At 42.5% G+C, this 12,117-nt stretch overlaps 1 protein-coding gene across 1 annotated transcript in view; it reads left to right on the forward strand.

Moving 5' to 3' along the window:
• Nucleotides 1-1,725: 1,725 nt before the first annotated feature.
• The window catches only part of Ube2u (ubiquitin conjugating enzyme E2 U), a 61,941-nt gene continuing 51,549 nt past the window's right edge, over nt 1,726-12,117 (forward strand). Inside the window, exons 1-3 of the mRNA XM_021255600.2 lie at nt 1,726-1,812; nt 5,545-5,642; nt 10,071-10,187. Of these exons, the coding sequence (XP_021111259.1) occupies nt 10,074-10,187 (114 nt within the window). The 5' untranslated portion in view covers nt 1,726-1,812; nt 5,545-5,642; nt 10,071-10,073. The remainder of the gene's footprint in view (nt 1,813-5,544; nt 5,643-10,070; nt 10,188-12,117) is intronic.

Consider the following 12,117-nt stretch of genomic DNA (forward strand, 5'->3'; position numbering starts at 1 on the left):
TGTGATTCACGTGCAGTGCTGGGATTAAGGGTGTGAGTGCTCTTCACCCTAAGGGTGGGTAGCCTGGGTACAGTATAAGGGTCAGAAAGAGGCTTGCTGCTAGTTACATGTAGTTTGTTGCTGGCTTGCTTTTGCTGCCTTCTGCCTGCCATGAACTGTTTCCCCTCTGTGATGCCCCTCTGCCGTGACACCCTGCCTTGGAGCCAGCCCACTATGAACTGAAACCTCTGCAACTGTAAGCCAAATAAACCTCTCCTCCTTTAACTTTGGGTGTCAGGTATTTTGTCTTGGCAACAAGAAAAACAAGATAGAAAGAAAAAGAAAATGTTCCTACTTCATGCCTTCCATATAGCATCCAAACAGTCTTTGAAAGCTTTGAAGAAACATACGCCTTCCAACTATTTCCTTCTTTCCTAATTTGAATCTTAAATTGGCCGTTGCGATACCAGATGTGTGTAAGCCACATGTCCCCTTCCTGATCCTTTACTCCCATGTGTTCTTTCTGTGTTTTAAATTTACCATTACATGGGCTGGGGATTTAGCTCAGTGGTTCTTGCACCTGCCTTGCAACCGCGAGGTCCCGAGTTTGATCACCGGTACCAAAAAAATTTTTTTAAATAAATAAATAAATTTACCATTACGTGTGAAATCAACCTTATCTTCTATGCAGGAAGACATTCAACACCTCCATAGGTCAATAAATACATATACTTATCAAGAGAACACATTTAGGTTTGGGAATTCAGTGTCACCTGGAATCTGATTTTCAGATCAATAAATAATGTTTTTGTCTAATTTTGCTTTTCATTTCAGGGTACTACTACCTTTCCCATGAGTGAAGATATGATGGAATGGAAGGCTAATATTGAAGGTCTACAGAATTCAATCTGGCAGGGTTTGTATTTTCCAAACCAACCTGTTTTTAAAAGTTTCTACCAACAGCCTGCTTTCTTGACGTGTATAATTATGTTGCATTTTATACTTTTCTGAAATGCTTTATGTGCATAAGGTTGCATGCTATCAAGTCTCAGAATTCTAAAAGTATTCATGTTATATTTCATTGTATGACTTTTCTTGCCACTTGTCGGCATAGATTGAAATTTTTGTTAGTGTTTTCCTTGATGCCAAATCTTAATTTTTAAAATTTGTTTTGTTGTGGTTTGGGGTTTTTTTTTGTTTGTTTGCAGTGTTGGGGGAAAGGTTATTACAATGCTATTAATTTTTAAGAAGCAAAACAGTAAAGCATATCACCGAGAGTGTCTTCTAACAGACTTCCCTGAGATCAGAGCACACCTGTTGGCTTCCTTTTCACTTCAGTAATTTCCAGTCACTTCTAATTTTTCCCTCTGCATTCCCCCAAATTTCCATAAATCAGATTCTTGGAAGTCTGTGCCCCGTGAACTCTCAGGACCACGTGTTCAATTCCACTCATGGGAGAGGAAGGCACGTTCCCCGGGTGGGGCCAGCAGTGAGCCGACAGCTAGCTGCTGGGTTGTGCAGCTCACCGAGAAGCGGGCCAGGATCGGATCGGCTTCCAAGAAGGTGACACTGCGCACGTGGGAGCTGGCAGGCTGGGAAGGAGGAGGGAGTTCGGGCCCAGGCTGTCGGCAGGAAGGGCGCAGGGTGCAGGGTGCAGGGAGGAGGGGTCGGAGGAGGCCAGATCCTGGCGAATCGGGGCAACAGGACGCTGCAGAGAAACTCTTTATTTCTCTATCACAGGATAAGTTTTCAAAGTGACAATAAGATTTACACCAGACTACAGCGTTGTCCCTCCAGCCGTGAGATTTGTGACAATTCCTTTTCATCCAAATGGTAAGGAAAAATGAGCTTTATCATACGTGCTCTGGCTCTGTCCTCCTCATTCCAGTGATGGCAAACCTTTCAGAGACGAGGGCCCAAACTGCAACCCAAAGCTAACTTACGTATTGCAAAGCACCCACACTGCAATTAAACCTGAACACTGAGGTTTTAGTTTAGAAAAAGCAACTCTACATTGACATCTTGTCTTAAAAGAAAAACACCATAACACACGCGCCACAGGTTTGCCACCACTGCCTTGTTCCTTCCTAGTGTTTAAGTCACGTTTCTTTTAACAACTTTACTATGATAATAAAAGTAAGAATGCTCAATGGGGGAAATGCAAAAAGACAGAAAAATTTAACAATCACCCTGAATTCTAATGTCTTAAAGAGATATTACTTTGAACATTTTGCCAGATATATTTTCCTTTCCTGTGTAGATAGATTTTCTATATAGTTGAGGTATTACAAAGTGTTGTATCTAGCTTATTTATAATTGCATAAATCTTTTTCCTACATTGTTAAACATTTTGTATTGTTAAACATTCTTTAAAAGATCACTTAAAATGGTTCAATAATAAATTTAATCATTCCTGTATCATTCAGTATTTTTAGTTGGATCAAATTTTTTGTACTATAAAAAATGATACACTGGATAGATAACCTTTTTTGAAAAAAGTCAGTTAGATTGCTGTCCAAGTTATACATAAAGTAAATTACTGAAGAATTAGAAATCAAAAAATGTTAAATGACAGGAAGAAAACAGTCTAGTAGGGTTTTTATAGTATGGTGAGTTTTTAAAATCTCTGTAGCCAAGGACATTATAAACAGAGGTAAAAGATGCTGACTTTTGTATATAAGGAAAATATGTACAATGGATACAACAGACCATCTATACCATATAAAACACACTTCTGGACCATTAAGAAAAAAATATAAGGCAATAGAAAAATGGACCAACACTGGCTAGAAGAAATATAACAAAAACATAAAAAGATGTTCAATCTCATTAGTAATAAAAGTGTTGGAAATTTTAAAAAATACTGTTATTCATCACTTATGTTTGCACAATGTTAAAAGATCATAGCATTCAATTTGAGTAGGGATGCAGAGACATTATCCCTGACATAAGGGTAACCTTTCGGGAAAAGAGTTTGATGGTTTCTAATCAAATATAAAATGCATTGGCTCTTAAATCTCTGTAATACTATGTTTATAAATTAGTCTTTCGACATACTAGCATAAGTGTATATTATATTTAAAGTTCTAATTCCCAGTGGCAACATTGGAAATATGGAAACTAGAAATACAGTTGTTATTTGGTATCTGTGAGGAATTTGTTCGGGGATCAGCCATTGGATAGCACAATCCAAAGATGTCTCAGGCTTTTAGATAAAATGGTCCAGCATTTGTGTATAAGCTATGAGCATTCACTCACATATTTTAAATCATCTCTAGATTCCACATAATACCTAATACAGTGCAAATGCTATCTAAGCAGTTGATGGACCGTTGCTTACAGAACAATGCCGAGGGGGGAACCTGTGCATGTTCAGAGCGGATGCCGTTTTTTCTGAATATTTTCAACCCAGTTAGTGGAATCCACAGATGGAAAGCCTGCAGATGTGGAAGACCTATAGCCACCTCAATTAGTATAGGGAATTTTAAGTGAAATATCCTCCATTGTACATATTGCCCCTAAAGACATCAAGGGAAATCTATGAAGGCTGCACGTTTTGGTTTATTTCCATATCCCTAGAGTCTTCAATGCTGGGCCCTTCATAGGTGTTCAGATATATCCTGAATAAATATTTGTATCTGGAAATAAGTTGACAATTCACTGTTAAGGAAAAGTACTTCGAGCAACAAAATGTAAAGTACAGTTCCATTTAATACACACATGTGTGCACATGGATGTTTCCACGTGTGTGTGTGTTGGTATAGGCCACTGTAAAACTGCAGCGTGTAACTAGTAGATAGAGGAACATACATATTTTACTTTATATTCCCTTATGTACTTTTCCCCCAAGTCTGTTATTATCTGTGTAATTAAAACTTATTTTTGAAACATATAACACAAAGTCTGTGCATGTGCCACCTTTGTTTAAAACACTGAGGACATTTCCGGACTAAGCTTACTGGGGGGGCCATCTTGTCCCCTAGCCCGCGACCTCCCGTTTCCATAGAACAGAAGGAATTTGGGTCTCCGGAAGGGAGACTGCAGGAGAACTTGTCACTGCTCTTCTCCCTCTGCCTCCTCCCGGGAGAGGTGACACCTCTGACTGGGGACAGGTGGTGGGGATGAGCACAGGCCCACAGCGCTTTCTCTGCAGTCTCCACCCCACCTTGATTGAAGAAGGGTGCAGTCTCTATTTCTCCAAGCAGGAAGCTGAGGCCGGCCTTCAGCTGGGTGCGTTCAGATGAGGGAGGCTTTTGTGAAGCCAGTCACAGCCGCTGATCAAGTGTGTCTGCCGCTGCAGTCTTCTGTACTGTAAAGCTGATGTTTTAACTTCTACCTTTCAACACCTTGTTCTGTTTCACATGAGAGGTGAAGGTGGTTATTTATGAGCACCCAGACCCCAAAGGATGCTCACAGAAAGGTTTTGGTTTTTTGGTACCAGGGATCGAACTCAGGACCTTGCGCTTGCAAGGCAGGCGGCGGCACCACTGAGCTAAATCCCCAGCCCGGCCACAGAAAGTTTTAAGTGTTCATGTATGGAAAGCCAAATTGCCTTTCAGTGGTATTTTCTTCCATACCAGAAAGTATGTGTAAAGTTCTCTTTTTAGAGATTTCCAATATTGGGCATAAAAACTTAGGAAATCTTTTGGGGCTATTTTATACAAATCTTGCTATTATTTTAATAAGCACTTCTTTGAATACTTGTGAAGTAAACATTTTAAATGTTTGATTTAATTTGGGATCACCTGACATAATCGACAATGTTACCACATTGTCCTAGATGGTACAATTTGTTTATTTTAAATTTTAAATTTTGTTTATGCTGGAATTTTTACATCTAGGATTTAAAATTTTTATGTAGTCGAATCTTAATCTTATCCTCAGAGGTTCTGCAATTGTTTTTAAGCTTAAAGAGCTTTTCCAGGGCCAGGGATTTAGCTCAGTGGTTCTGGCTCCTGCCTTGCAAGCGCAGGGTCCTGAGTTCGATACCAAAAAAAAAGAGCTTTTCCATAAGCAAAATCAAGTAGTCATTTGAATTTTCTTCTAGTTATTCTATAGTTTTATTTCCCATATTTAATTCTCTCTTCATTTTCAAATACTGAATTGGTTGATTAGCTGTGTTGGGATATAAGGCAAGCTTTTGTATACCCTTCTCACATACATGACAGACCAGGGCTGGATGGAGGGTCTGCCCTATTCTCAAATATGTGTTCTCATTCTGGCTCTGAGGTATTTATATTCTGCCCCCGTTTCCTGTCAGTAGGAAGGGGTCTAGAGAGACAGAAAAAAGGCAAAACATCTTCACATTTAGAAATTGGGCTCTTCTGTTCCATGATGAAAACTCAGTCACATGATCCCATCTTGCTGGACAGCTGGCCAGGAAAACCAGTGTGGACACGTGTGTAATCAGCAAGAGCAGCGTAGTGCTTCTCATTCCAGAGAGAAGAAAGAGAAGAAGGAAAAGTGGATGAAAACAGCTTTTCTGGATTATCATTGTGATGTTTATAAGTTTTCAATAATAATTTTATCATATATGTCCATAGTAATATATTATTTCAATTGCAGTAGACCCAGATACTGGTGAGCCCTGTATCGATTTTTTGAACAACCCTGTTAAATGGAATTCAGGGTATACATTGAGCAGCATCCTACTCACCCTGCAGGTAGGAACTGATTTATTATAGTGCTTTCTGTAATATTTTTGATGATCCCAGTTATTTCAATCACAAGGGTCAGAATGTACAGTGCATAGTTAAATATTTTAGGGACTTGAGCAAGCTTCTGTCAATCAGCATTTCTCTATCAAGACCACAAAGTAGATCTCAAATTATAAAGACTAATTACTTCAAATTGAAATTGATACTCAAGGCCCTTCTCAGCCGAAGAATATGGGTATTGTATAAAAGAAGAAAATAATTGCTCGGGTGGTTTCTGTTGTAGAAATACAGTGCCAATTCCTCCCGGCTCTAACTTCACACCCTCGTACCTCACAGGCCTTTCACGTCTGTCTTCACTCGCGGCCCTGCCCTTCCTTGGAGAGGTGAACCACGGGACCGCATCTCCGCATATTCAGCTTTACCCTGGGTTCCTCTCAGGGCTCGTTTCTCCTCTGGTCTTTGTTTGGTTTGGGTTTTGGTTTGGTCTGGATTTTTTCAACACAGCGTCTTGTTATGTATTCCAGGCTGGCCGTGATCTTACTGTGTAGCTCAGGCTGGTTGCAAACTGGTGGTGATCCTCCTGCCTTAGCCTCCTGAGTGCTGGGATTATAGGTGTGCGCTACCATGCCCCACTGCTTTTACTCTTATGAGCGTTCTATCAATACAGTGCTCATATCAACCGGGGCTCATCTCCTTCCCTCGGAGGGATGCCTGTTTCCCTGATACCACCTTTACCAAAGCCCGGGGTCCACAGAAGTGCCCCTCTGCCTTGTGTATTCCCAGCTCTTTAAAAGCCCGCCTTTCTAATCAGAGGTGAAAATTACTTGTTTAGTGGCATTTGCGTGGCTACTTAGGTCAGGCTTACTTATAGTCTACTCAGGGACCTACTTACTCTTAATAATGTCTGGAGATAAACTATTCAATTTTGATTATCTTGAAGACTGACAGAATAAAGTATTTTAACTGAACGGAATTTTTGCAACTTAGATCTATAATACAAATTCTACTTTTCCTATTTCTTATTTTTTAAAATAAGTGACATAATAGTTAATTTTCTGGCCTGTCTTCTTAGTATACTTGGAATCTTAGTATAAAATGAAATCTTTGTCATAGATTCAGTGTCCAATTTGCCTTTCATTCATTCATTCCGCAAGCATGCGTTGAGCAGCCATCTGTATTCTAGGAGAGGCATTTGAGCAAAAACCCTAAGGAAGCGAGTATGATATGCAGGTGTCTGGGGTGGATCTTTTGCATCCTTTCAAGCTGAGAAATACTCCTCTCTATTCCACCTGAACTGGAGTCTGCCCTAAAAATAGTCAAACTGGATGTTCCACAAATGTAATGAGGTCTAGCCAACTAGAATGACCTGGTGAAAATTTTTGAATTACAGAATAATTTAATAAAAGGAAAACTCAGGGTCTGTAAGAGTAGATTGTTTGACTTCCTATCCTGTTTCTTCCACTTGATTTCAGAGTTTTATAGTTTGGTTTTTTTTGGTACCGGGGATCGAACTCGGGTCCTTGCGCTGTGCAGCAGGCGGTGAAACCACTGAGCTAAATCCCCGGCCCTCCACTTGATTTCTTTGTACCACTGGATGCGTTTCTTCACCTCTCAGTACCTGGCTTCTTTAGTGCTGAGATGGGGCCGTCATTAACAGTCGTCTCGTGTGCCTGGTGAGGAAGACATTAGTTAGCGGACGCAGAGCACTTAGATCTAGGTGTGCCGCAAGCAAAGAACTCCACAGTTCTGATTGGTTACAGTTGTTTTTACTATTAACACTGTGACAGCGACCACAAAATGTTGCCAAACATATCATGGAAAGCCAAGAGGCGATGCACACAGTTGTTTGTGTTTTTCTATGTATTTCAAATATGTGAATGAGACAAATATGTGCAACTCACAGATGATTTTTACAGAATGTAAAAGAAAATCACTGACAATCCTTGAAGAAAGCCCTCACCCTACTGTTATTAGCATTCCCTCTGACCTCTTCTCCTGGATGTCTGTTTAAATCCTGCATCCGTTCCCTCACTGGCTGCAGGATCAAGTCCAAGGTCCTCACATGCTCACGATCAGCGTCTCACATCTGGGCTTGAGGCATTCTCATGCACACATTGCTTGCTTTAATCCAGCTCAAACTCCAGTGTACCTATCCATCCCTTTGTCTTCCATCTCCTGCTGGACTACCAGGTCCTGAGGTCAGGAAACAGATCTAATTAATCTTTGAATTCCCACCACCTACCCATGACAATGCAACATTTGGTAGGTACTAAAAAAAGTAAATGAATGAATAAACCTGAATTTTTATTGTGTTGCAATTTTAATGAATATCTCTATCTCTATATCTAACTCTATGTACAAACTACAGGAAATGGGTGACGGTCTGATGGAGAACTGGACTGAATGTTATTTAACTTCTAAGACTCGCCTGGGTTTGGGTCTATAGCTCCAGCGGAGATATGTGTGTGTGTGTGTGTGTGTGTGTGTGTGTGTATATATATATATATATATATATATATTACACTTAACATTTTATCTCTAGTAATTTCCACTTGGCTACAGTCAGTATCTCAGTGGCTATTCAGTAGTTCTCTGGAGGTCACTGCTGCCCAGAAGGATGTTCTGTACCGAAGGAAATGTCCACTCTCACACTGTCCAGTGTAGTAGCTACTGGTCAGTCACACATTGCCACTGAGGTCCGGGAATGTCCACTTTGTTTAAGAGATCGATATCACCACCTTGGCCAGTGCCTCGTGGGATGGATGACTCAGGTACAGGGCGTGATTCCCCACTGCTTCCTTTTGAACAGTCAGTGAGACACATTTCTGGTCATCATACTGTTACAAGAAGATGGTACTTACAAAGTTGTTTAAAATATTTTCATCCTCTCTACCAAACGGTTTTAAGAATTTCTTTGAAAACCTGTTATTTCACATAGAATGCAAATGTACACATCAACACAAATCCACAGAAGGAATCCCAAATCTATAGGCCATAATTAATTAGGTATTATAAAATATATCTACTGGTGTGGTTGTTAACTGAAGCTTCAGATTTTTCTGTTTGTCCTCTGAAGAGCTTTTTAGTATTTTATACTACTACATAGCTAACTTAAAAGTTGAACCCTTTTATGTTTATTATTTCAGCAAGATGACTTATTTATACAATTTAATAGACTTGTGTACCAATTCTTTAAAGTATCAAATCCATGAACTGGCTTGTACACACATTCTATGACTAGGTCATAGGCACAGTGGCTCACGAGAAAACAGTAAAATAACCCTTACTGGATGTGCCTGTCTGTGAGACACTCTCCAGACAGAACAAACGCTTGCTCTTGAAGATACGTTTCATCTGCGCCTCACCCACTTGGAAAGAGTTAGAGCAACTGCGCTGAACCTTAATTTAAGCAATTATAACGTTCTTGGGAAAATAGTCTAAATGTGTCTTCCACACAGGAGAACTCAAGTAACACCAGAAAATCCTGGTTGCTTTTGAGATTTCAGAAGTCAGACGATTGCTTTCACTAGTGACATAATTTCCATAACTTACCACAATTTTCCGCTTTACCTGCACCTATATTTAGGTATCACAGTAGTAACACATACAGTAGTAGTTTTAACAATATTACATAATTTTCATGACATAACTATGATGTTGAAAATACTGGATTATTGCATAAATATTTGCATTTTGGGGTGCTGGACACAGTAATACAAACAGTTCACAAACGGTTTGAAAACAGAAGCATTTGGCAAAATCCTACTTCTGTTCACAAACTCCACATCAGGTGACAAACACAACCACAGCCATCTGCCCCAGAATCTGCATACCCATATGTGAGATAATACATTTGTGTTGATTGAAGCTGCTAAGTGCACGGTGACTAGTTACTGTAGCAGTAGGAAACCCCTGCAGATATTCATTGTCTGGGCCCCTCAGTATGTCTTTGTTTTTTTGGGTTTTTTGGTACCGAGGATCGAACTCGGGTCCTTGCGCTTGCGCAGCAGGCAGCGAAACCACTGAGCTAAATCCCCAGCAGTATGTCTTTGTTTATCAGTGCTCTAATGTACTGTCGAGTGAAAATGCTTTATTTTTTAACCTATATAGTGGGAACCTGTCATTGTTCCCTAACGTTTAGTTCTTTTTGCATATAATCCAAGTTAAATTGATATGATAGGAAGGGATAATACAGGAAAAAACTTTTAACTTGTTTTGATTCGGGTGTTCGGTCATGAATATACAGCATAAAAACCAGATGGGCCCAGAGTGTCTTGAAAGCGAAGATTCCACCTCATCTTTCTCTCTCTAGGTCTGTACACTGTAGACATGTAATAAATGTTCATCAAGAGTTGTGTGGATTGCTTTGTCTTTTACTACACAAGAAAATGATTACTTTAAACACTTGGGTCTGTTGTCTACATTTTCCTTTAGGTTATGCTTTCTAACCCAGGGACAGAAAATCCAGTGAACCTAGAAGCAGCCCAGATGCTGACTAAAGATCTGTGTACCGAAAAGTACTGCAAAGACTTTTCCAGGGACCGTCACAGAGTAAGCACTGCCTACTTGTTATTTGGCCATTATTGCATATGCATTAAACATGTATAGTGGATAAATGATCTAGCAAATAAATTCTGTAAGGGAATATCTGAATACTTTCTGCTTCTATTTTCAGTGATAAAATAGCGCTAAGATGTCTCTATTGTAACTTTGTGTCACCCAATCAGTGGGATCCTTTTTTAAAGCCCTTCAAAGATTTTAGGCTCAGTATCCTTGCATGGCTTGGTCTATGGAAGGACGAGGAGAACTCATCTGCCCATCGCAGTGTGACATGTGACTCTCACATCTGTCATGGCTATTTCCCAGACTTCTCTGCGGTACCCTCAATGTTACTGATACAGCCCACTTCCCCTTTGAATAACAAGGTATTCATGATTTCTTCTGGACCTTCTCTCCCTGTGTATCCCTTCTAACAGTCCTCATGGAAATGCCGTGCGGAGCTCTCTGGTCTCTCTGCTTCATTGTCCAGTGGTTTTCTGATGCTCTCGGTATCCTGTCAGCGGCCTCTTGGTGACTGAACTCGGCTGTCCCCATTTCTCCTGTGTTCCTCTCCAGTAGCAGAGCCTGAGGGGCTTCCCACAGGTGGCGGAGGGACATAGTCCTGCCTGCCCACCCTGCCTTCCCCTGGCAGCACACGGCGACCTTGCTGTCAGCTGGGGCCGCACCTCCCCGGCCAGCCCCTGTCCCTTCTGGTGCCTCTCTCCCCACATTTCTCTTCTCTTCTCCCACTCTCCTGGGACGGCCTGGGTCCATCGGCCGGGTCTGTGCAGCTGTGGCCAAGGTCAGTGGTTTCTCTGCCTCGGAGATTCTGGGCCTGGTGCAAACCCGGCCGCATTGATCAGGCATCTTTGCGAGCATCTCCAGGTCCATCTCGGGTTCCCGGGTCCCTGGAACACCCGCTGGCACGCCGAGGCTGGTTCCCTCACGGAAGGGCAGGGCCGCTGCACTCTGCCGCGCGCCTGAGCAGCTCCGCTGGCACTCCGTGCTGCACCCCGGGCCAGGGGCCCCGCTCTGCGTCCGTGTCTCTGTCACTTGACCTTTCACAGGCCCTGCAGGACCCACGTTACAACGAAAGATCCCACAAGGAAATCACGTCACATTCCGGTGAATGGCAATTTTTTAAACTGGTTTCAGAGGAATGTCGGAATAAACGAGTTGGTGCAGTAGCTTTTCCCTGCAGAAAGGGGGAGGAAGGAACCTGAGGTAACGTCGGTCCTTTCTCTGGCCTCCACAAGGACCGTGAGCCCCCTCCTCTCCGCTCTCGGCTTCCCAGGCTGCCTCCCAGAAACGCCGCCCCAATCCCCGGCTCCCCAACCCACAGCGAGCCCCTCGGGGGCGTTTACCGCGCTCTGCAGTGCGGGCGGTGAGTGCGTGGACGCCCAGGCCCGAGCACACGCGTCCGCCTGTCGCCTTCCGGGCCGGGTGGAGAAGAGAATGATTTCCGCGGGCCGGTTCAGCGGACAGCTGCAGCGCGTCGGGACGAGGACGGGCGGGGAGAGCCGTGCACTCCGCGTTAGCTGGTGCGCCCCCGCGTGGGCGTGTGTGAAAGGCTCCACCCTGCCAGAATCAGTTATTTATAGCCTCTCGGAAGTGGGTCTGAGAGAATGCAACTGTCCCGCCTTAGGGTATGTACCTAAAATATTAACAGAGAAAGCATGTGAAGAATTCCGGTCACACTTAGACAACACATGACGGGAACAGTAGTTCACTGTGTGAAAGAGGAACACGCAGCAGCCAGTTGGAGCCTCTGTAGACCCTGACTATAGACAGGCGAGACCCACGTCCGCGTGCCCAGTCTGATAAGAGGCGCTGGATAAAAGGTAGTGGAATGAGTGGGAAAAAACCCTTAGATCGGGATTTGACCTCCTGGTTTCTCTCGGTTTCCTTGGTCCTTTCCAGTATGTGTCATCATCTGGTCCTC

Source organism: Heterocephalus glaber, unplaced genomic scaffold, assembly GCF_053883595.1.
Source record: "Heterocephalus glaber isolate CG9 unplaced genomic scaffold, H.glaber_assembly_v1.0 deba00001442, whole genome shotgun sequence".
NCBI lineage: Eukaryota > Metazoa > Chordata > Mammalia > Rodentia > Bathyergidae > Heterocephalus > Heterocephalus glaber.